Genomic DNA, 25,254 nt, shown 5'->3' on the forward strand with positions numbered 1-25,254 from the left:
TTACTCTAAGAATATTTAATTTGAATGCAGCTTAATAAAAAAAATTAAATGTTTTTTTAGATCATAACAATGAAAAATGAAAATCACTAATAATAATTTGAAATAAAATTTTATTTTAATTTTAGTTAAGTCATCAAAATGATGTGACATCTACATCACCTCATTAAAGCCACACAAGCAAAAAAGTCAAAAGGTTAACCGGTTTAAAAAGTAACAGGTTACCCATTGCTATTATGAGTAGATTTTTTAAAGTATAATGCCTTAATAAAAAATAATTCGAAAGTACATTGCTGTAATAAAGAAAAACAAAAATAGAATGCTATAATAAGAAATTTTATGAAAGTAGGTTGCTATTTCATTCTTTTAATCCATTCTACTTTTCCCAAATCCAAAACAAATATATTATTTCTTTAAATCCTACTAAACACTGATGGACCTATAATGGTGTATATGGTAGCACATGTTACCGTATTATTCCTCCGTCTAAAGGTAAAAAGTTTTAGGTTTGTGAAAGGTGCAATTGTATAATCTATTGTATGCCACCGTATGTATTTTGAAACTACAATGACAACAAGTTTTATTTGGTAGAGTTGATTTGCAAGGAAAATAACACCCCAGGCCCAAGTTCAAATCGCGTTAGTATCATTTTCTTAGTCAAATGGTGCCACCGATTGATTTTTTCTTATATATATTTGTTTATTGTAGTCAAATGGTGTCACCGTTTGAAATTTTTTCCCTATAGTCTTTCTTATAGTCAAATGGTACCACCGTTTGAAAAAAAAATTATATGCCCGTCCCTGCTAGGGGTGCTCACCAACCCGATCAACCCAACCCAACCAACGCGAAATAACTTAACCCGAAGCAACCCGATGTCTAATCGAGTTATAAAATTTTCAAACCGTAAGTATTAGGTTGATATTGGGTTACTATTATTTGAACTCAACCCAACCCGATGAACCCGATATCCATTTATTTCTTGAATTATTATTGAATTTCTATAAATATATAGACTAGACAATTACATTATCACGTACACTATTCATATACATATCTTTTCAATCTATTCACATCTCTATATAACTCATTCGTATATATGTCCAGTAATTGTAAACATATATACGTAAATTGAGAAAATTAACTAAATGTGATATACGTAAAAAATATGGATAAGTTGTATCAAATGATTGATGATGAAAAAAAAATTATGAGTAGAGAAATATTTTAATGTACCAAAGTATCAACTCGACCAACCCGATCAACCCGTACGATTTGAATTGGGTTGGGTTAAGATTTTTCAAACCACAAATATTAGATTGAATTATTCATATGTCTTCAACCCGATCCGATCAACCTAACTCATTAACACCCTGTTCACTGCTACTAAAATAGAATTACCAACAACATTTGTATATCATGGGGAAGAATGGGTGCTTATTAAAATACTAGTAAGCTGGCAGTGTCTACAGACACCATCTCATCCAATCATAATTCACCACCCACCCCACCCCACCCCACCACCTCTCTGCTGTTCTAACTTTTAGATGAGATTCATTTGTTGAAGAGGGTATGGTTGTTTCTCCTTTACCCTTTTCTGGTTTACTCATGGACCAAGAGAAAAGCACCAATCTTTGCCCTCTTCACAGAACCCAAAGTCCTAAGGATTCAGCACCAGATTCCATTTCCAGCTTTTTTGGAATTGAAATCCATTTTGGGTGAGCTTCATTCCAGACTGCCCCCTTTTCAAGATTTCTCACAGTTTCAGACACCTAAATGGGTTCAGATCTTGTTCACCATTTCTAGCTCTTCTTGTTCAGATGTTTCTATAACAGCAAGACAGAAAGAAAGAACAGAGAGTGGATTTGCTTTTGCTGATACCTCTCTCTCTCTCTCTCACACCCCCTCTATCTTTGGGGGAAGTATTTCCTTTAATTTTAAAAAGGTGGGTCTTTTAAAGATTCCTTCAAGGGGTAGGTTGGTTGGGTGGTTGGCTGTGGATGCAAACAAAAGAGAGAAAGAAGAAAAAGGCTATTCTGATTCCATTTTTCGAAATGCTTCTTGATTTAATCCTCTAAAACCCTCCCCACATTTTCAATCATCAAAAACCCTTGCAAATATCTGATTTTGGATTGTAAATTGGGTTTCTGATGAAGTGGGAGACTGTGATCCTGTCCAATTCTTCAAGTTGGATGATGGAAGATAGCATAAAGAGCACAGTTTGGAGTCCAGTTGAGAACAAGTTGTTTGAGAATGCTCTTGCCAAGTTCGATAAGGATACACCTGATCGGTGGCAGAAGGTGGCGGAGATGGTCCCCGGGAAGACGGTGGCGGACGTCCTCCAGCAGTATAAGGAATTGGAAGATGATGTGACTAGTATTGAAGCAGGGTTTTATCCCAAATATGGTTATAATTGCAGCACTTCTCCTTTCACTTTAGAATGGGGCAACAGCAATGGGTGCGTGAAGAGATCCTCCGCCGCCGCCCCCGGTCTTCGCCCCCTTGAACAAGAAAGGAAAAAGGGTGTTCCTTGGACAGAAGAAGAGCATAAGTAACTTCAGCCCTTCAGTTTCTTTACTCACTGTGTTGTTTAGATACAAAAATTCTGTATCTATATCATAATTCTCAAGATTTGACATGGGTTTTTTGGATTTCAATTTACAGATTGTTTCTGTTGGGGCTAAAGAAGTATGGGAAAGGAGATTGGAGGAATATTTCTAGAAATTTTGTGGTCACAAGAACCCCAACTCAAGTTGCAAGCCATGCTCAGAAGTATTTCATCCGCCAACTTTCCGGTGGGAAAGATAAGCGAAGAGCAAGCATTCACGATATAACGACCGTCAATCTCACCGAAAACCACCTCACCTCCCAGGATCAATGGTATCCGACCACCACCGAAACACATGGGGATCTCTTTATGTCTCCTAGATATGGCGGGAACTCTTTTGCCGCTGGCGGTGGTGCTGGTTTACACGAACCTTACGGTGGACCTCAGAATTTGGTTTTTCAGATGCAGTACCCTCACGGATGAGCGGTGAGCCCGGAAACCAGTTTACACGCACGATTGGAACGCTTTCTATTTTCGCATCATTTGGTAGTTCTCTTCTATGTTTTTTCATGGTGTTTTCCGTATTCTCTTATTGTCTTATCTACAATGTGAATATTTAGCCGTTTAGCACGTTAGTGTTGTTCGGTTTTGCCCTTTGAGAATGAATTAGTCAGGATTAGGATTTGTTTCTTTTAAGAATATGTAAAAACTCATCAGATTACTCTCTAAAAAAAACCTCGAGAACAGATGTGAAATGGACTTCCGCAATCCCTCGGCTACGCGTGAGCAATGATCTCGTACGGATGCTATTCTGGTTGTACTTGTACTGTACAACCGGTCATTGCATCCAAGTCGCTTTTTCAGATACAACTTTTGAGCACCACGATCCATTTTTTCTAACACCTAATCCAAAAAAGATTCTAGTTGTCGACGGTTGACTTTCGTTGACCCATGTTCGAAACCGAAATTCCACCAACATGAAGCATCATCCTATGATGAAACTTTAAGCATGATTTTCCTTGTACAAATCAAGATTCTTGAGAAACTGTATTTGGTGTTTGTTAATCTTTCTTTTTTGGTCAAAAGGAGATGTTCTTTTTATCTCTGTTTGAATCTCTGTTATGTAGTAGTAGTAGTGGTATTGCATAGGATCATGAGATTTTGACTTTTAGTCTTTGACCTCCATTTTGAATACCTCTCAACAAGCCCAGAAAAGTCCTCATGTTGCACCTCTTTTTAAAATCCAAGAAGGAACAAAAATCCTCTTGTGATTACAGAGGTTTAAATGCGGTGACTTCGAGTTATCTGTAAAACAGATGGTCGTCCTGGAATTAGTCGGCTCGTATAACGGATTGAATATCCAGGTTAATAAAAAAAAAAATTAAAGAGCAACCAGAGCAAGTTTCTTGAAATGGTTCAAGACTTTCTTGAAGACAATTAAATGGGTTTTATACTAAATGTTTACTGGTATCGGGTGATATTCTCAACTACCTATCTGGATTATTGTTAAACATCTTTTACTCGGTAAGCACTTACTGTAAAAAATCAGGTAAAATTATTGGTTCTTGCCATGCTCACCCGGTATGCATGGTAAAATGACACCCGGTAAACATTTAATCGTTAAGGATTTGGCAAACGCCCCTTAAGCCATCCATATTGATACCTAAAGATGGTTTCAAATACAAACCAAAATGGTGTAAAAGTCAACAGTAGGGTTGGGTTAAGTGTGAATGGACTATTGATAGCAATCTTGATTAGAAAAAGGAATCCAATCCAACTTTTCCCATATCATTTCAACTTTCAAAGAATCTTGATCAGTGAAATCAAGATTTTGTTAAAACTTTTATTCGTTTTTCTTTATGATTGTTTTATGTGTATAAAGGAGTGTATGCCGAGAAATTCAAAGATGCATGTTTTTATTCTGCTTTTCAATCAGACTGATAATCCCTCTATCAAGTGAAAATTTTCAACTTCATGTAGCTTAAAGAAGCTGTATAACTGTTTTCAGGTGTTAAAACAAACCTCTTCTCTTTTGGGTTAATCAGATAAGAGTACTCTCCATTGGAGATCAATTCCAAACCCCTTAAACCCACTTAAGGTTTTCCTAATTGTTAACTTCAAGGCAGGAAGCAGCAGTTAGAAACCGGTTCCGTTTCGGATTTATTGCTTATTGCAACTCATGAGATTAGTCGAGATAGACGCAAGTTGGCCCGAACGTCCACGTTTGTAAAGAAAATATAAAAACAAAATGATGATTAATTTTGACATGTGTGAGAGGGAATTTATAAGAGGGGTTCATTTCATTTAGCAAATGTACCGATTTTAACACAGGGTTGGGTTCAAGTGAGAATAGAAATTACGGTGAGAAGAGATATTCACCCTTGGATCAATCTTAATTGAAGATCAACCTTAATAAGATGCATTGAGATGCACCGCATCAATTCACATGAGAAGCACGACTCATGAGGCAGGGGTGAGATTAAAAGTGATCAAGGATTTAGATCTCTTCTTATGCTTATCATCTTAACTCATATTCTCACACGATTTTTTGTAGTGCTTTTTTTTTTTTCCAGTATAAGATATTACTTATTTGTATATATTGGATAACTAACGGATAAAAATATGGTTATCTGCATTCAATCCATTCAACACACATTTACTTTCAAATAAACATTCAATCCGTTAAACTAAGATTTATATGAAAACTGGTACTCAAAGGTAGTGATGGCCACATCGGCCCGGCCAGGCCCGGGACCGTCGGAGACAGGAACTGGGAGCGGCCAAGAACCGGGACCGGTTATGGGACCGGCGGTTACGACCGGTGACAACTTCTTTTATGGATGTACTCTAATTACTCCTATGTATCCTAGCTATAAAGGGCACAAGAATCAGAACCATGCCACTTGCACAGCATAATAGTCATTAGTATATTCATGTTCAGCTTCAGTCCCCATCTATAAACTAAAGAATGGTAAAATGACAAAACTAACCCCTTTCTACTTTCTCATTATTTAACCAGCTACATTCTCCCTGCAACTTGCTAGGGATACCCAGAAAAAGGTGATTCTTTTCCTGGAAGTTGTACCTTATGCAATAAAAGTAGTACATTAGTTCTCATATTCTCAAAGGTGCAAGAACCAAAAAGTACAACCAGAGCAACAATGCTTGAAGGTCTGTACATGCTTACCAACTTTCTAGAACTCTTATCTTATTCGACTTTCTCTTGGATCTTCATGGAAACAGCCATTTTACTATCTGGTTTAGAGGTACATCTTACGTTTCCCAGACCCTACCTCCGGGTGAGATGTATTGAGTTCGTTTGGTTCGGATTTGAAAAACGGTGGAGAACAAAAAGGGGATATATGATAGGTTGCTTTATTCTAACTTTGATCAACAAACAAGGACATACAAAGATACCCACCTAGATTTAACACCATAGATTGATACTATATAAGTAGCACCACGTCTACTTGTTATTTAATTCCCTTCAATATTCCTGGTAAGCATTCAGATTCTTTGTCGCTATATGGAAGGTGATTCCCGATGATCGTATCTCTTATTCTATTAGGTAGAATGATGCGGAGAGGGTGAAATCAGATTAGAATGGATGTCTGTTTGATTTGGACTTCCCCTTTTAGATTGGTGTATGGTTTAATCGCAGGTCGTAGAGATGTTCAGACAAAATGCACCCGTACAAAAGAAGGGGCCTATACAATAAGGATATGATACCCTAAGGGTAAGAAGCGGGACCTACACCACAATTGGGAGCGAGAGCACTGTAAACTAACCTTGAATAACAAAAATGACAATGATCTTTTCTTTTTGGTAACTGTGGGTGTTTGGGTATTCTTGTGCACACCTCGACTAGACCATGGCCTTGAAGATAACAACCAATATAATCCCCGGTGGCCCTGAAGATAACAGCCGGTAAAATCCGCGGTGGCCATGGGAGACTCGAATTGGCGACGTATGGGGAGGAGCCCTATGTTCTTAGCCTTTCTTTGCCGATTAAGTTGGACTCAAGGTTAGATGACCTTAATCTTGAAGAGTCTTAAAAGGTCATTTGAGTAACTTGTAACGCAAGATTGACTATGAGAGAATCTGGTAAAAGAAAATGCCCTTAGCACCTACGATTTATCGGTCTTTTGCTTTTTATCTCTTTACTTGCTCCCAACCTCTCGTGTTCTTTCAGTAGTCACTCTCACACCTAAAACAAATCTAAGAGCCTAAACACTTGTGTATCCGAAATGTTGAACAAAGCCATAAAACGTCATATATCCAACCGAGTATCTAAGAAAATGGTGAAAGAAGAAACCTTGAGGGTTGAGGGGTAGCTCCACTAATAAGATCTGGGTTTGCTCCCTAGACGTTACCAGTCCAAGTCCCTATAGGGCCACCGGAGGGTTTGTCTAGTTGTTAACTTCAATGCTCATGGGATAAGTCGAAGTACGCACATGTGGTCCCGGACACCCACAGTTACCAAAATGGTGCAAGAAAGAGGACAAAGGTAGCCTCTATCAGTCAAGATTTTGGGTGGAAAAGAAATGGGTGCCACAGATGGTGCCCAAAATTCAGTTCTGGCACCCATTGTTGAGCACTGCATTTATGAAAGATAAGACTTGGAAAAAGTTGCTAACTATCTAGTGCAATTTACAGTAACAAGCTTAATGCAAGAAAATGTTAACATTTTACAGGCTAACCTGCTTGCTCTTCAACCCAAAGCCAATTGGGAAAAGGGGATCATAGTTATCCTCTCCAGCACTTGTTGGAAGTTGTTCGACTCTCCTAAACCACGTCATTGGAAGTTTCCCTTCAAACTCGTAATCCCCAAATATCACATCCGTGATTCCTCCTCCCTCACCGCCAGGCAACCAAGCAGCCACAAAAGCATCTGTGTTTCCAAAAACCTCCGGCTCTAGAACTAAAGGCCTTCCAGATATTAGGATCACTAGTGTCGGCAATCTACTAGTGACGGAGGTTATCAGTTCATTTCCGTTGAGTGGAATCGTGAGCTCTGAATTGTCTCCCATGCTCTCCACATAGGGAGTTTCGCCAACAACCACGATTGCGAAGCTGAAATCTTGATTAGCCAAGGTTTCTGATGATGGGTTTTGATGGTATATCACTTCTGTTTTATCTCCGACGGTTTCCTTTACAGCATCCAAAATCGTCGTGCCTAGAGTTCAAAAATCATAAATTCATTAATTCAGGCCTTAAGTTTAACACCCAGAATTTTTTTCAGTGGTGGCACAAAATAATTACGGTAATATAAAGTAAAATCTAATTATATTTATATTTATAAAATACAATACAAAACAGTACGTAACCAGATTCAATTTCAACGATTCAGGGTTAGATTTTTTGTGTTATGTGACCATCAGAACTCAAATTTAGCTTCGATATGATATTGTAGCCTCTCAGTTTCCCGGCTGATGTCATGACGTGGTATAAATCATCGAATGACTGACAGCTTTAAGAGTCGTAAATTATATTATATCACATTGGGACAATTGATCAGTGACATGGGACCCCTTAAGGTCGTATACCAAAATCCCCCCCTGTCCGTACCCCCTATACTGCTGACTTTGATATCTAACTTTAATTCTAGCATAATGGAAATATACATGAATAATTTTTATAACTGACGTTTTAGGGGGTGTTTGGAATTGCTTATTTGAAACAACTTATGTTTTTCTACAAAAGCACTTATCAACTTATTATAAGTCAGAAGGGTTTAACTTCTTCAAAAACTCCTTATTACCGATTTGGCACCGGTATAAGTTGTTTATCCAAACACTCGAAAGTGTTTATTACCGGTGCCACACCAGAATAAGTCAATAAGTAGCCATTTTATTATTCAAATTTAAACTGACATAATCTAATTTTGAAGCTGAAAAGTAGCCAATTTGACTCCCAAAGTCAAACGTGAATTTACCACAAGAAGGGTGCATCACCTGTAGTAATTCTGCCACTTGTTCCTTCCCATGTAGCGGTCCATCCTCCACATTGATAGCCAAGATCATCAGCATGAGCTCCAGCTACAAGAATTCTTTTAGCATACCAGTCTAACGGTAAAAAGGGTTTCTTTGGATCTTTTCCATTCTTCAAAAGGACCAGTGATTTGCGAACTGCTTCCCGTGCTATGCCTCTGTGTAGCTGCAGCAATGAGTGCAAAAGAATGAAATGTATCTGGTTTTGGATACTATAAATTTTTGGTTTTGGATTCACAAGAGATGTTTGACGGGTGTTCAAACTCGATTATTGATTTTGTTCACAATGTGTATCAAGTCCTTACAAAATGTTTTTAGTGATCTGTTGTTTTTTGGTTTTGGTGTTCTCGTGTTTACATGTGTGCACATCGTGTTCACTTGTGATTACAACAATAACTTGGTGATAATTGTTAGGTTACCTAGTGTTCACAATGTGTTAGGATATCTGGTGTTCACAATGTGTTAGGTTACTTGTTAAGTTTAGTTCTATTTTTTTAAGCTTATGTTGTTAACGAGAGGAGAGACAAAATTTGTAAAGTATCTATAATAATCTTTATTTAAATTTTTTATTCAAGATTACTAATTTCCTAGTTTACGAATTAATTTAATACAATTTGTGGTTTATATTGGATCTCACGGATCTAACAAATTGCACGGTTCTCAAAAGAAGGCCCCCTATATATTATACTTATATATAATTTGCCTCCAAATATAATGTGTTGGCATATAATCTTAGAATTATTTGGTAAATATTTTCTTGTAAATAGATTGATAATCAATCTTCTATTTATGTATTGTCAATATTCTGTAATTAGTGCTTTCCTTGTATTTGTGATTCTCCTCGAATAGCTTATGCCTATTTAAGTTGCTTGTATCCTTTTGTTTCAAGGTACAATATGAATAAGAATTATCCTTATTCAAATCACATGGTTATAGAGCCCGTAAAAATTTGTATAATCATTCCTTCTTCGATCAGCCAATAACTCGTCATGATATGGAGAAGTCGAATGATGACTCTCTCCACAAGTCAACCCCTCCTTTCTCGGCAGCCTCATCGGATTCATCATTGCACATAACCCTTTTCACAAACTAAATGGAAAAACTTTTTGCAATGGTTTCAGTCTGTCTCTCTGTTCCTGTGTGGCAAAGGACGCATTGGCTATGTTACTGGTGCAACTCCAGCTGCGGCGACGACGACTGATCCCAATTATCCTCAATGGGATGCTGTAAATTCCATGATCACGACATGGCTCATCAACGCTATGGACCTGCAACATCAGAAAAACCTACATGTTTTTCCCAACTGCTGCAGATCTGCGGAATGCCATTCATGAGACATATTCAGATCTGAAAATACTTCTCAGGTGTTCAAGATCAATCCCCAGGATCTTTGTCTGTCACCGAGTACTATGGTACTCTTTGTACTCTTTGGCAAGAACTAGACCTGTTCTACCCTAATGAGTGGAAGTGTACTGCTTATGCCAAGATTTTTACTCTACGCGTGGAAAATGAATGGGTTTTTGACTTCCTATATGGTCTCTAGCTACAATTGGACGATGCTCGTAGTCATGTGTTGAGCCACGGCTCATTTCCAACTCTTCATGAAGCCTTTGCTGAGGTGTGGAGAGAAGAGGCACGTCACAAAGTCATGATTGGCCCTGAGAAAGAATCAATCATGGACTCCACTGTTCTTGCTGCAACAAAGTACCCCATCACACCCTTGGTGATCAGCCTCCCTTTTGGAACCCATGACCAAATTTTGTGAGCATTGCAAACGTAGGGCTATCTCAAAGAAGCTTGTTGGAAGCTCCATGGTCATCCCGAAAAACCTCGCCCACATCACATGGGTGAATCAAAGGCATGCCATGCTGATAGTTCTGTCAGCTCATCTGGTAATCTGTTTTTTTCAGCCGAACAAATTGAGCAACTAAAACATCTCATTGCTGCCTCCTCGCCCTCATCAACTTCAGAGCATCAGATATGTACCGTAGCCTAAAAAGGTACCTCTAGCACTGTTCCAAGTTCTCATGTAATTCACCTTGATGAATGGATCGTAGATCCTGGAGCATCAGACCATGGACCATATGACAGGAGCGCCTCACCTGTTTTCTAGCTACACCCCTTGCTCGGGCATTCAAAAAGTTCACATTGCTGGTGGTTCTATAGCTTCAGTAGCTGGAAAAGGATCTGTCTTGCTTTCAGATCAACTAACACTGCACTTTACATGTTCCCAAACTCATATAATTTGTTGTCCATTAGTCAACTTACTTCTTCCCAACCTTGTGAGGCTCACATCATTCCTACCTCTTGTATTTTTCAGGATCTCTCGGGGACAATGATTGGGACAACGAAGGAGGATGATGGGCTGTACTATATGAAGGTTTCGGTAAGAGCTCAAACTCACACCTCAGCTTGCAGTTTGTTTCCACGTCTATTATTCCTAGTGATATCATGTTGTGGCACAATAGATTGGGTCGCCCAAGTTTCCCATATTTGAAAAAATTGTTTCCTCGTTTGTTTTGCAATAAAGAAATTCTTAAGTTCTTAAGTTCCAAACACCTTTACAAGTTTTCTTACAGTCCTAACCCGAATCCCACCTGTCCTCAACAACTTTCAGACTCATGTGTTTGGACGTGTGTCTTATGTCCACATTCATAATCACAATTGATCCAAGTTTGATCCTCGAGCTACCAAATGTATCTTCCTTGATATCCATCCACAAAAAAGGCTACAAATGTTTTAATCCTACTGGGAAAAAATTGTTCATCACTATGGATGTCACATTCATTGAGTATGTTCCCTTTTATCCAAAAACATCTCTTCAGGGGGATAATGAGGAAGACTTGGGTTTGATTCTTTTGTGTTCATTGCCACCGTCGTTCGCTAACTTCATGGATTCCATCATCTATAGTTGGGAGTCGTCCTTGGAGGATGTCTATGCATCTTTGAATATAAAGAACAAGATGAAACAGATTGCTAATGTGACTAAAGCGGTTGAAGTCGTTAGTATGAGAGGGAGATAGTTAGCAAGAGATTTCAAGAGCTCAGGGAGTTTGAGGTCGAAATCCATGGTCAAATAAAAGTTTTGCAACTTCTGTAAGAAGGGTTACCTTATAAATGAGTGCTACAGATTAGGGTTACCTTATAAATGAGTGCTACAAATTACAGAACAAAAATAGAGACAAAGAAAAGGGGTCTGCTAGACAACCTCGCGATGATGTAGCTAAAGATGATACGGGTGATTTAATGGTTGTGACTATTGATGTGGGTGCTTCACCCGAGTGGATTATGGACTCCGAATGTACCAACCACATGTGTCCTAACCGTGACTGGTTTTCCACTTATGAGCCATGCTCGGGTCAGTTCGGGTTGGGAATGGTGTTTTATGCAAGATAGTGGGTCAAGGTAACGTTCAAATCAAGATGTATGACGGGGTTATCCGGACTTTGGGTAATGTGAGACATGTAACCGAGCTGAAAAGGAACCCGATTTCACTTAGTAGTCTTGACATCGAAGGCTACAAATTCATCGGTGGAGTTATCAAAGTGGTTATAGGTTCTCTCGTCTATCTGAAGGGCACTCGGTAAAGTGCAGATTTGTATCTTCTGATGGGCACTACCATCATAGGAGATGCTCAGGTACCTTCGTCAAATGTCGATAAAAACAAAGTTGTGGAACATGAGACTTGGGCATATGGGTGATGCCGGTTTGATGGAGTTGAGCAAAAAGAAACTTTTGTGTAGCCAAGTGATCAAGAAGCTCCCGTTCTGTGAGAACTTCATTTATGGAGTTCACCACCAAGGTGATTCTCGAGTACGTGCATCCTGACCTATGAGGACCGGCGAGAGTGCAGTCGCATAGTGGTGAAGTGTACATGCTGATCATTATTGATGACTACTCGCATACATTATGGGCTTATTTCTCCAAACATAAAAATCATGTGTTTGCTACTTTCCATGATTGGAAGACTATGATAGAGAAGCAAACCGACAAGCATGTCAAATATCTCTGGACGGATAATGGTCTAGAATTTTGTTCGTCGGATTATAATGCCTTTTGCACTAGTCAAGGCATTTCTAGACACCATTTGGTGGTCCAGACTCCCCAACAAAAGGGTGTGGTAGAAAGTATGAACCGAAGGATCTTGGAAAAGGTTCGATGTATGTTGTCAAATTTCAGATTGGCAAAAATGTTTTGGTCGGAAACCGCATCAACAGCTTCTTACATCATGATAATATTTTGGGAATTGTATTGTCTTATTCACAATAGGAGAGGATACAAGCATTTATATATACAAAAGAGTCTTATATTAGGAAACTACACAAAGGAGGTCAAGAAAGTAAAACCCTAGATGTCTAACACTCCTCCTCAAGTTGGAGCAAAGATGTTAATCATGCCCAACTTGTTATAAATGAATCTATTTGGGGTTTCTGCAATGGCTTTGTGAGAATGTCTGCAAGCTGATGCTCAGCCCTAATGCTTACCGGTTGAATCGATGGAGGGCCTGTCTCCAACAAACCGGTCTCTAATCAGATGACAATCAACCTCAATGTGATTAGTCCTCTCATAAAATACTTGATTCTTGGCTATATGAATTGCTGACTGATTATCACAATATAATTTCATCAAGTCATCAATAATCTCTCTTAGAATTCTTTTTACCCATGTCATCTCACATGACATCTACCATGGTTCTGTACTCTGACTTGGCACTTGATCGGGAGAGTTTATGTTGTTTCTTGCTCTTCCAAGAAACTAGATTCCCACCGACAAATATGTAGTCGTCAATACATGGAGACATACTCTTCAAACCAGCTCACCGCATCTTCTTCATGGCCCTGAAAGGTGATCTCAGATTTCAAAGATCTTCAGACCTCTCTATTGCTCCAGGTCTTTTCCACTCTCCTAGAACTGCACCTTGACAGAAATATCATATTAGAGCTGAAAAGACGAGAGATGGAGTAGGCTCCTTTATCCTTACTTCATTACTTTTGATGATCTATCTGACTAGTCTAGATTTTTCTCTTGTAATTTTCATTTCAGTAAAAAGGCGATAAAATGCAAATCTATCTACAAGAACAAGGAAGGAATACCAGTTGTAGAGCCTCCTAGATACAAGGCATGGCTTGTGGCAAAGGGATTCAGTTAGATTCCAGGTATTGATTTTACGAATATTTATTCACCTGTAGTTGAGCATTCTTCTATACGTGCTTTGTTGAGCATTGTAGCATTGCATGAGCTTGAACTTGAGCAGTTATATGTTAAAACTGCATTTCTACAAGGTGATACATGGTGAGTTAGAGGAAGACATTTATATGGATCAACCTCAAGGTTTTTGTGAGTATTGGTCAAGAGGATTTGGTTTGTAGGCTAAAGAAGTCGTTATACGAGCTTAAGCAATCGCCAAGGCAATGGTAAAAACTGTTTGTTGATCCTAATCCCTCTCAAGTGATTTGATGATGATCCTAACTACTTGGTCTTTACTTCTCTTTGTAAGTTCTATCATCTATACCAGCAACTGACTTTATTCAGTGATCGCTGAGTTATTTATCTAATGTTTTTAGAACTTAAGTTTTTTTCTTAAGACAAGACACATAAAAAGAAACTTTAGAGATGTCAAAAAAGTAGCTGAAGATAAAGATAGTGGTGTTAATGATCTGAAGCGGCATTCAGTGATAACAAACCTATTTGAAAGAAATGTGAAACTTTACTCAAGAGATCAGCGACATCTGAAGAAGTCCTCAACGACATCTTCCCAAGGTGATTCAGAATCTGCATATCAAGTTTTTGTCTTATCCTCAATTGCACAAGTCAACTCCCATGCTTCAATCTGACTTGTGGTACAGTACGATATGCTTTACTGTTCCCTACACGTCCACCAACTCTCCTGAAGCACGAGCGGCCAAAGATTGCTTTGCTTTTGACGAATACCTTCTAGCCTCTCGCCTGTCCTCCTGACACGTGTTGATGCGTGCATTTAGTGCACAGGGTATAAATAGCTGAGAAGACCCTCCTTCTCACTACCGTTGATATCTTCTCCCTTCCTTCTTTTCAAGTGTCACGTGCAAAGCTATGCTGTTAATTGCAGCGCAATATCGGATATTGGACCTATGCAAATTATCGGTGGTCAAATGGCGGTGTAAATAGCGGTGCCGCTAATATCGACGCAATTTACTGTAATTTGACCGATATTTTAGGGTCCAAATGGCGGTCCTCAATAGCGCTATTTAGTTTGGGTTTTTTTTAGGCTTTATTTTTTAGGGGCTGTTTGGCAGTTGCTGAATGATTTAGTGCAGAATAGTTAAGAGGTCAGAATGGTTAAGAGGGTCAGAATGGTTAAGTGCTGAATAAAATAATGTTGTTTGGTAACTGTTTTCTGAATGACAATAAATTACCATTTTAACCCTCATCAAACAAAAACCCATTAATCCAAACCAACAGATATGCTTTTCCTTTAACTTCAAGTGATGGGTTCGATTCAGGTGATGGGTTCGATTTCAAACAACCAGGTATGCTTTTCCTTTAACTTCCCACTCCATCAAAGGGTCTTGACACGAACAGGGATGGTAGAGTTTGATTTAGGTTTTTGGGTTGGGTTTGATTTGCATACTCTTAACTAACTGAGGTCGCCGGCGATGGAGACGATGGAGGTCGCCGACGATGGAGACGATGGAGGTCGCCGACGATGGAGACGATGGAGGTCGCCGACGATGGAGACAATGGAGGTCACCGGCGAAAACCGGCCGACGTGGGGAAGGGGACGAAGGCGACGGGTTCAAGAGATCCAGAGATGGTGAAGACGATGACGGTCAAAACAGAGAGATCGTAGATAGGGGCTGTTTGTCGGCCGGTTGTCGTCGGTGACGGAAAATGGCAACGAACAAGGGAGTGGAGACGGCAGTGGGTAGAGAGAGTACGAGGCGGCAGCGATCGTAGGTCTGGAGGAGGGGCTGTGAGCGATGTGTGAGGATGATGGAAGAGAGGGCAAATATGGAAAAGGAGAAGTCTGAATGGTTGAGAGACCCCTTAGATGCAAAATGGTTAAGAGGGAAAATGTAACCATTCAGAGCCTTATTTTTTTTGCCAAACACTCCTYACCTCTTAGCGATTAAGAGGTTGGCTCTTAATGTCACCATTAAGAGCCAAACAAACAGCCCCTTAGTCTTTGACTTGGGCAGTTGGGTTTTTTATTTTGATTTGGGCTATGTTTTAATTTAATCCGTTAACATAACAGTATAACAATTAACAATAACTTTCATTCTATCATCAACCCAAGTTGGAACTTGGAAGGAAGTCGTAGGTTTTTCCACGTTCGACAGCCTCTTCCACTCTTGGAAGGAATCGTTTATAAACATTTTTCCTATTTTGTTTTGTGAAACTTGTTTAAGTTGATGTTTTGATGTTAAAACTATATTTTTAATTAATGCATATGATATGTCTATGTATGCATACATACATATTATATATATATATATATATATCTAAGAAATATTATACGAACCAGCTATTTTTTGGACCGTTATAACCGCTATTTCAAATATAGGTCTTGTGATTTCTCTACTTAAGTTGTTCAGAGATTCTAAGTACTCTAAGTTCTAAAGTAAGATTGTTTAGATTAGGATTATCTCCTTTTCTTATTCCGCAACAGTCTGTTAATTCATCTGTATTGATTCTTCTCTATAATCAATAAACGAATTTAAAAAGTGAAATAAATTATGGTTGTATCCAACCCCCACCCCCCTACAAATTGTTATATGACTTGTTAACCCTCTTGGAACCAACAAGGTTAGATACTTTTATGACTTCACATGGTTTCTCACGTTCTCTATATGATAGTTGTGTCAATATAAGGAGATGTGAAGATGGTTCATTTGTCTACCTATTGCTATATGTCGACGATATGCTTATAGCTTCAAAAAACAAGGAAGATATCCAAGAAGTCAAGGATCAACTGAATACGGAGTTTCAAATGAAAGATTTGCGCAAAGCTCGAAAAATTCTTGGCATGGGGATTTCAAGAGACTGAAAGGCGGGAACTTTGACACTTAGTCAAAGGAGCTATCGAAAAGGTTTTAAAGAGATTCAACATGGATGGAGCCAAAACGGTAAATACTCCTATTGTTGCACATTTTCAAATTATATGCACATCAATGCCCCGTTTCTAATGAAGAAAAATAGTATGTCTCGGGTTCCTTACTCTAGTGAGGTTAGGTCATTGATGTATGCAATGATCTGTACAAGACCGGACTTGGACTATGTTGTGAGCATGGTGAGTCATTATATGGCTAATCCGAGCAAAAAGCACCCGAAGGCGGTTCAGTGGGTTCTCCGGTACCTATCAGGTAAGAGAGATTATTGTTTGTGTTTTGGGACTTCTAGAGACGGTGTTCAAGGGTATGTTGATTCTGACTATGGTGGTGATTTGGATGGCAGTTGCTCTCTTACCAGGTATGTGTTTACTATAGGTTCATGTGCCATCAGTTGGAAGGTCGTTCTTCAACCAAAAGTTGCTCTCTCTACAACTGAGGCGGAATACATGGTTTTTATTGAGGGTTTAAGAGGCGATATGGCTTAAAGGCTTGTTCAATAGCCTTAGTGGTGATAAGCTTATTGTGGACTCTATATTCTGTGATAATCAAAGTGCTATTTTCTTGACAAAGGATCAGATGTTTTACAAGGGCAGGATAGCATATCGATGTGTGCTATCACTTCGAAAGAGAGGTCATTGCTAAAGGAGACTTTTAAGGTGAGGAAGGTTTCCACTCACGTTAATCCTGCCTATATGATGACCAAATTTATTCTAACGGCTAAGTTTGGTTTGTTTACAAACTTGGTCCGTTGTTATGGTTTAGAATAGCCCATGAAAGGCCGATGGAGGAGGTATGTGTTCGTTAATCCATTTTCGAGAAGTCATATTTAATTTCACTATTTTATTGATGATGTGTTTCAAAGCTTGTGTTGGAGCTTTGTTTGTGGAGATGGTTTTGTTGGGTTTAATTATCTTTTGGAGTCAAGGTGGAGATTGTAATATACATATATAATGGATTCATGGAACCAAAGGGACTTTGGCCTAGCGGTATCCAGGCCTTTGGCTTTCATGAGAGTTCAGGGTTCACCAAGGGTGAGGAGGGTGTGTGTGTTTATTTGTTGCATTTGCCATATATAAATATTATATACTTCAAAAAAAGTCATGCATGGAAGTGGAGTCAACATCAAAAGTCAATAAAGGAGGCATCTAACGGTGACTAAGGCGATTTCATTTGCCTCTAAACTCACTCACAAGAATCTTCATATTGGCCGGACGACATTCTCAGCTTCTAAACCCACATGATATCTCGTCGTAGATACTGTTTGCTGACATTGGGAATTCGGGCGACTTCCCATGCAGCTTTAGCCGTCGGAAAAGTCGCCCCAAAAAGCTATGGACGGTTCCTTTGAAGCAATTTCCAGATTCTTTTCGTGGCTGCTTTCATATAGGAAAATATTATTATATGGCTTCTCACCCATCAAAATATATTAGAATTCAGCAGCATTAAATATGTAATTTTCTTCCCCGATCTCTCCGTTTCCTAGCATTGTAACATCGATCAAGTATAGTGGACTTCTCGGTGGTCTCCTCCACCCTTGGTTTTCCCCATTCTGGGTTTTCCACGTAAATCCAGCGTCGTTTTCTCTCTTATTTACTTTTGTCAAGTTACGTTTATATTTTGTGGTTGATTATTGTTTCCATTGAGAGATCGCGTTTATCGTTTCCGCATTACAAACATGTTTTGAGTTTATTTTGGATCTTGGTTAAATTCGATTAAGTTTCTACTCTATTTCGATCGCAGTTTTCTGAGTCGGATCGAGTTTGATGTGGTCGATATTTGCAACAGTCTTACAATCTATTCATTTTGAGGCATCCATATTCAGGGAACTTAGCATGGGACATTCAACTTTATTTCAACTAACAAGAACAAGTAAATATAAAAAATACATCTTGACATTATGGTCTAATAAACAACATTTTAGATTAGGAGGAAGATAATAGTACTATGTTAAATATGAAAGAAAAATAGTCGCTCTGTCCCATAGAAGTTGCAAGGAATTTCATTTCTGGATTTTCCGTGTTCATTGCAATGTTTTATTTCTGTAAATTCCATATTCATTGCAATGTTTTATTTCTGTAAATTCCATATTCATTGCAATGTTTTATTTCTGTAAAATTACTTATTTGCTCATTTTCATTTTCATAACAAAGCTTTTGATCTTCAAAATAGAAGTAAAATCATGTTAGATATGGTAGCCAAAATGATCAAATTCGACCACAAAATTAAAGTGTATCTCATGGTAACTAGTAAGAGTTATCATCAGCACCAATGATGAGTCAATTATAGAACAGGCTACGAACCAGTAAATATACATGTGTATTAAGGGATTAATTGGCAAAGTTATACCTGTTTCTTGGAGGTCAGACATATTCTAGAGACGAAAAAGATTCTAATGCATTATCACTCTCGATATCTACAGCATATATCTAAATAAGTTTCTGATGAACGTACCTTGGAACCAACTGAATCTAACAAAGATTTATCACTTAAGGGATATTCAAAAAGTCCCACTACAAACTTCACTCGTAAAATCCGCTCAACAGCATCATCAATCCTGCTCATTGGTATCTCCCCACTTTCTACTAGATGTGTCAAATCCTCTAGATATAACTTATAACGAAAGGGCACCATCACCTACAATAGTTTTAGTAAGAAATTTTAGGAAAAGAGAAGGCAAAAACAAAAGGTGTAAAAAAAGTAGTACTTAAAATTAAAGCCTCTACCATGTCAATCCCTGAATTAATGGCTGACAAAACACACTTTCGATAATTTGATCCATAAGGATGGGAAAGCCGGTCAAGTGCTTCACAATCAGTGATAACAAAACCCTGATGCAGAAAAAATAAGTTGCCTTATGTCAACCAGCGAGTAAAATTCCAACTGGATTACAACAGATTAACTTGATTAATACTTGGTTTTTTGTTGCAAAAAATAATCAAAATCACAGTTCTTGCATAAATGCAGAAAGAGCACTACATCTGCAGAATAATTTGGATAAATTATAGAAATGTAAATGTAAAAAATGATCATTGTACTTGGCATGTTTTGTCCAGAATCGCTCATTCTTGCGAAGTGTATTGTTATTTTTCACAAGAATGATGATTTATTTGCAATACAAAACCAGGTACAATGATTCGAGAAGTTAATCACCGCAGAGGATATGAATTTTGATCACAAAAGTTGAAATGAGGATCACTTTCCACTAAACAGGTGGCAGTTTCTTTAAATGATCACGGATTCTAGGCATGATTTCTACAAGCGAACACTTGCCCTAACCTTGAACCCAAGCTTCTCTTTTAGAATTTCTGTCAGTAGAAAATGGCTCTCATGGAGGTTGGTGCCATTCCAACTAGAGTAAGAAGCCATGACCGTGCAAACACCCTGAGAAAGACAGTCAAGGTAGGGAGCCATATGGATCCTCTCTAAATCCTCATATGATACTTTGGTGTTTCCCTCATTCACACCCTGTTCAGTACCACCATCTCCAACAAAATGCTTCGCACATGCAACGACATTGGTTCTGTTACAAATGAATGCATAAAAACAATTATTATTTATATTGATTACGTAAAACAAAACCACAAGATTCAAAAAAAAACATAGAGAGTACATACAAATAAAAAACTATTATACCTTCCAGCTACAAAAGGGTAGTTCTTGGGGTATCCTTCTGGTGGTTGTCCTTGTAAACCTGTAACCATGGAAGTCATTTTACAAACGGTTTGTGTGTCTTCACTGAAACTTTCATAGCATCTTCCCCATCTGGGATCTCTGCATACCTGTCACACATTCTTGCAAATCATTCAACCCCATTATTTTGATCTCTAAGATAATGTGTGTTTTGAAAAAAATCATGCTCCAAAAAATCCTAAATTGAAGTCTCACTAGCATTATCCTACAGGTCCTTGGTTAAAAACTCTTCTGACAGCATTTTTTTAAAGACGTGACCTTCTGATAGGTTTGAGAATGCCACTGCTTAATAGAAGAATGCCGCTTCCATAAACAAGAATGCCTAGGAACCTGTCAGAAAGTCGTGATTTTGAAAAGCACTTGTCGGGAGGTCATTAAGCTAAATAACCCCATATGCTACACATCCATTTTCTTAAGACACTACAATGGAAGCAAGTGCGCAACAATTGCACGAGTCTCAAACTGAAAGGTGAGAAGAAGAGGAACCAAAAACAAACGACTACTCACGAAGAAGAGAGTAACTAGGAGAGAAGAAACTTCTATGAAGCATGACTTGCTTCATTTATGCAAATACTTTGCCACGGCTTTCATAGATGAAGGGGATATATATAGGCACCCTTGGTACATGGATAGATAGTACAAGATGTACTGAGAAATTATGAAAGACACCTACAAAATATAGAATCTTATAATCATGAATCTAGGAAAAAGAACCTAGAAAATAAGATAATAAACACAAAATAATAGATGAATCTAGAATATACAAGATACTATATGTAACTTTGGTTACACTTAGGTCTGATTCTTAGGAAAGGGGTGAGATCTTGCACAAAGCATCCGATTTTCAAATTTATTTCCTATGACATGCTCCAAGTTTCCAGGGCTATGTTGATAACATATTTAAAATAAAGATACCAAAATCAATTCATGAAGCTCTCACTATTCCTGAAAGGAGATAAGCAATCAAGGAACATCTAGATGCTTTGAAAAAGAATGAAACATGAGATGCTATGGATCTGCCAAGAGACCAAAAACAGTGTGGGAAAGTATAATGTGAGACTTGTCGCTAAGGGATTCACTGAGATCTACAGCATAGACCACTTTGGCAAACCAAGTCCAATATGAAATTTAAAGTTTTGTAGCTAGTAGCTACCAATCTAGTCTAGATTGGCCTATAAAACAACATGTGCAGAATGTTTTTCTAAATGAGACTTAAAATGAGGAGGTTAATTTTCTCCAAGTTTCAATAAATATAAAGGTAAGGTTTGCAAATTTAGAAAATCTTTATATGCGCTAAAACAATCTTCTAGACTGTGGTATGATTAATTCACCAAGGCCATCAAATCTAGAGGTTATCTATACGCTCAACATATGCTCTTCAAACATTCAATGGAAGAAAGGAGATCAATTCTTATTGTTTATTGTTGGTGTAGATACGGAATTTTGGTTTTATCTCAATTCATTCTTTACACGTGTTTTGATGATTGACAAAGGGGTCCCTTTGTACTAACGAGCTTAAGTTCAAGTTTCTGACTTCTACGCGTAAAAGGAAGTTAATTGTGATTTTAGTGAAGCTCGGGGATCGATATTGTGAAGCATGAAAAAATGTTGACACATACAAAACTTCTAGTTGAAGAACACTTGGAGTGTTCATTGTTATCTTGCGAGTTCAAGTGACCTCAAGTTTAATTTGGGTTGTTAATTGCCAAAAAAATTGAAATGATTTTCTAGAATGCAGGATTAAATTTTTTTTATTGGAAAAGTTATCACCAAGTGACCTTTAACTAGCTGTAAGGAGTCAAATATCACAACCTTGAGGTTGTGGATTCGAATCATGTAGGAGGCATTTTCAGTCAAAAAAAAATCAACGGACGTCAATGGGTTCCTCGTGGATGTTGCTGGATGTTGTAATGGTTAGTTATATGTCAGAGTGGTCCTACATTTATTAGGCAGGCCGCGAACATTTGTCGGTGGTTCATGGACGTCCTAGAAAGTTTTCTTGCACACGTATAAATATCCTTCTCATTTGTAAAGTGTAATATTTTCTACCAATTCGTTTTTGAATTTTGAGAAATATTTTAGAACTCTTTGATGTAATAAAAATATCATTTGAGCCATATACATTGTGTGATTAATTTTCCCGTATTTAGTCTCTGTTGTGAGACTATTTGATTGATTAGTATAGCACTCTTTGAAAGGCTGCTCTATAGGACCGAATACCGATTTTTTACTTAACTGAAAAAATAATATTCTAGTGAATTTCAACTCTTGAGAGCGCTGGGGAATGGATGTAGGATGAGGAGTCTGTCATTTACATTTTGTGTTGGATATTTATGCATTTATATTTCCACAAGCAAGATCCCAACGAGAATGAAATAAGGTTTCTAAACAACCTGTTCAATGTTCATCCTCCTCTTGTCTGTTTCCTAAATCTATTTTGGCAACAATATAATGACCAGCAATGGTAGGGATAAGGTGGAACAACTCAAATCTTTCCTAAGTAGAACATTTGATTAAAAGATTTGTGGACTCCCAAATACTTTTGTTGCGGAGTAGAATCAAGCAGATAATGGAGAACAGAGTACAACTCTCATAGGTATTTCACTAATGAAACAGAAGGATTCTAGCAATTTGAGAATGCTAGTCTCTCCCAAAGGAATCTCACTAATTTCTGCATACCTCACACCTCATCTAACACTCTCTGTATGCTAGTTATTTATTATCAGAAGTACCCAAAATACTCCTGCAACCTCTTCTAGAACATTACTTCGGGACGGGATTGGGCCTGTAGGTGGGTGCATGAGAGCTTCTTGGGGATGAAAGTTGCAAGGATCAAATCCTGTATATCAGTTTCAGAAAGGAACTACATTCTAGGTCTTATTCAGGAGAATGACACCCAATGGAGCTAAATTTGAAACTGGGTTGCAAGAAGAGAATGACAATAAATTAGGGTAGATAATGTATATCCTCATAGATTAGAATTGTCATTATAATTATTTATTGATTTCATGTCCAAAAGTGTGTGTATATATAGACTTTAGACCTGTGAATGAAACTTTAAGTCTTCCATAGAATTTGCTAAGGCTGTTAACCTTAAGACTGTTAGTTGCTATTTAATAGATATCCATATAGAATCCAAGGGGTATCGGTTGTTATCAATTATAGGATGTATGGTAGCTATTGTTTTCAACCCTATGATATAATAAATTAACCAAGATCATTAGCTGTTATTTGATAGAATACCTATAAAGAATCCATGGGGTACCATTCTGTTATCCATCTCATACAGAAGTCGAGACAGTGGAAGTCAAATACTTGAGAGTAACCAAAGGGCCATTGGCCCAGCATTACCCAGTAACCCAACCTTCCAAGAGGTCAAGGGTTCAAGTCTCACGGAGTGTGTGAGTTTTTCCGTGTAAAGTTATTATATATACTTTAAAAGAACTTGAGAGTATCAATTTCAGTGGGAGTTAATGGAAACAAGACACATGATCTTGATCGTAAAATCATGCCGCTTATTGTGTTTATGAAGAACACAAAATTAACAACACCACATAATGTTGAAACTGACAATAATCAGCCAAAAATTCAAGCCGTTATGAAGGTTTGAAAAAAGTACATAGCCTGTTGCTTATGGCTGTTTCCTAACCTATTTTAATGAAAGGTAAGTATGACTTGTGTAGGCTTGAAGATCCTTCCTCTTATACGAAACCATTACAAATGTCATGGATCAACTCAATGGCTTGAAGCCATGAATGATGAGATGAATTCAATGAAATGATGTTTGGGAACTTGAAAATTTCCTACAGATGCTAAATCTATAGATCACAAGTGAGTGTTATAAGCCAAAGTTGGACTCAGAAACAAATGCCAAAAGATATAAAATTTGTTTGCTTGCAAAAAGATATACACAAAAGGAGGGAGTGGATTATAAGGAGACCTTTTCTGTTGTTCCAAGAAATGAATAATTGAGGATTGTCACAACTTTGGTAACTAGTTATGATCTAGAACATGAAAACGTTGTTCCTAAACAATGATTTGCATAAGGACATCTATATGATGCCACCACAAGAATTAAAGGTTGAATGCAAGGAGCATATAGTTTGGAAAATTAAAAAAATCTATGTATCGTTAAGGCAGGTCTTGATAGTGGTACCGCAAATTCCATAAGGTGATAGTAAATTCTAATTTAATTAAAAAACAATTGTGGACCAATGTACATGCTTTAAGCTGAGGGGGAGCAAATTTATCTAGTATGTTGGTGAAATACTCTTAGCAAGTAACAACTCGGATACGTTTTTTGAAACCAATAATTTCTTACGAGAATTTTGAGAAGGATCTCAGTGAAGCCTCTTGCATGGTAGGCATCGAGATTAACCAAGCATGCAGACATGGAATATTAGGATTATCCAAAGAACTTGTATGGAAAGGTTTCTTGGTAAATACAACATACAGAAATTGCTCCTCCTCGGTCACCCTTATTGTTGAGGATGATAAATATCAGTAACCTAAGATCAAGATGGATCGTAATGAAACGAGACCAATTCCTTGTGCTTTTGTGGTTGGAAGTCTCATGTATACTTAAGTATCTACTTACTCGGATATGACGTATATGATAAGCATGCTTGCTCATTAGCAATCAAATATTGGTTTAACTATCGGAAAGCAATAAGAGAGCATTCTGCTACTTACAAGGCACTAAGAGGTTGCTTAGGTGTCTGATAAGATCTAAAATTCAAGCAGGCAACTTTGATTGGAACTGAAATAATCGGCCCGATTCGAGAGGGGCAATGTCTCCAATTACACAATACTTTGATAATGAAAACCAAGGATGAAAAATAACGAATGTAAAAAGCCTGCTTTAAATAACCCACGACATTAAGTAGGCAGAGGAATAACTCCTCACCCTTTCATCTACCCGCTAATAATTAGGCATAGTAAC

At 37.9% G+C, this 25,254-nt stretch overlaps 2 protein-coding genes across 4 annotated transcripts in view; one reads left to right on the forward strand and one right to left on the reverse strand.

The window, feature by feature from the left end:
- The first annotated feature begins 1,596 nt into the window (after positions 1 to 1,596).
- Positions 1,597 to 3,257, forward strand: LOC112518023 (transcription factor DIVARICATA-like). Its single transcript, XM_025125531.1, has 2 exons — positions 1,597 to 2,545; positions 2,659 to 3,257. The coding sequence occupies exons 1-2, from the start codon at positions 2,145 to 2,147 to the stop codon at positions 3,023 to 3,025; spliced, it is 768 nt and encodes a 255-aa protein (XP_024981299.1). The 5' UTR covers positions 1,597 to 2,144; the 3' UTR covers positions 3,026 to 3,257.
- A 3,810-nt stretch (positions 3,258 to 7,067) lies between these two features.
- LOC112518021 (beta-glucosidase BoGH3B-like) overlaps positions 7,068 to 25,254 on the reverse strand; it is a 25,535-nt gene continuing 7,348 nt past the window's right edge. Inside the window, exons 3-8 of one of the 3 annotated variants that reach the window (XM_025125528.1) lie at positions 20,256 to 20,401; positions 19,899 to 20,142; positions 19,346 to 19,450; positions 19,074 to 19,256; positions 8,497 to 8,698; positions 7,068 to 7,718 (exon numbers count right to left, since the gene is read on the reverse strand). In XM_025125528.1, the coding sequence (XP_024981296.1) occupies positions 7,231 to 7,718; positions 8,497 to 8,698; positions 19,074 to 19,256; positions 19,346 to 19,450; positions 19,899 to 20,142; positions 20,256 to 20,401 (1,368 nt within the window). In that variant the 3' untranslated portion in view covers positions 7,068 to 7,230. Of the gene's footprint in view, positions 7,719 to 8,496; positions 8,699 to 12,071; positions 13,444 to 13,562; positions 14,641 to 19,073; positions 19,257 to 19,345; positions 19,451 to 19,898; positions 20,143 to 20,255; positions 20,402 to 25,254 lie in introns of those variants that run through there. The other 2 variants (XM_025125530.1, XM_025125529.1) reach the window with 2 other exon arrangements.

Source organism: Cynara cardunculus (assembly GCF_001531365.2).
Source record: "Cynara cardunculus var. scolymus isolate 2C chromosome LG 9, CcrdV1, whole genome shotgun sequence".
Lineage (NCBI taxonomy): Eukaryota > Viridiplantae > Streptophyta > Magnoliopsida > Asterales > Asteraceae > Cynara > Cynara cardunculus.

What these genes read in the sequence shown, in the direction of transcription:
- LOC112518023 (XM_025125531.1), top strand. Translation starts at nt 2,145, where the DNA reads ATGAAGTGGGAGACTGTGATCCTGTCCAATTCTTCAAGTTGGATGATG. An exon ending in TGGACAGAAGAAGAGCATAA is followed by an intron (nt 2,546 to 2,658) that starts GTAACTTCAGCC and finishes TTCAATTTACAG; the next exon opens with ATTGTTTCTGTTGGGGCTAA.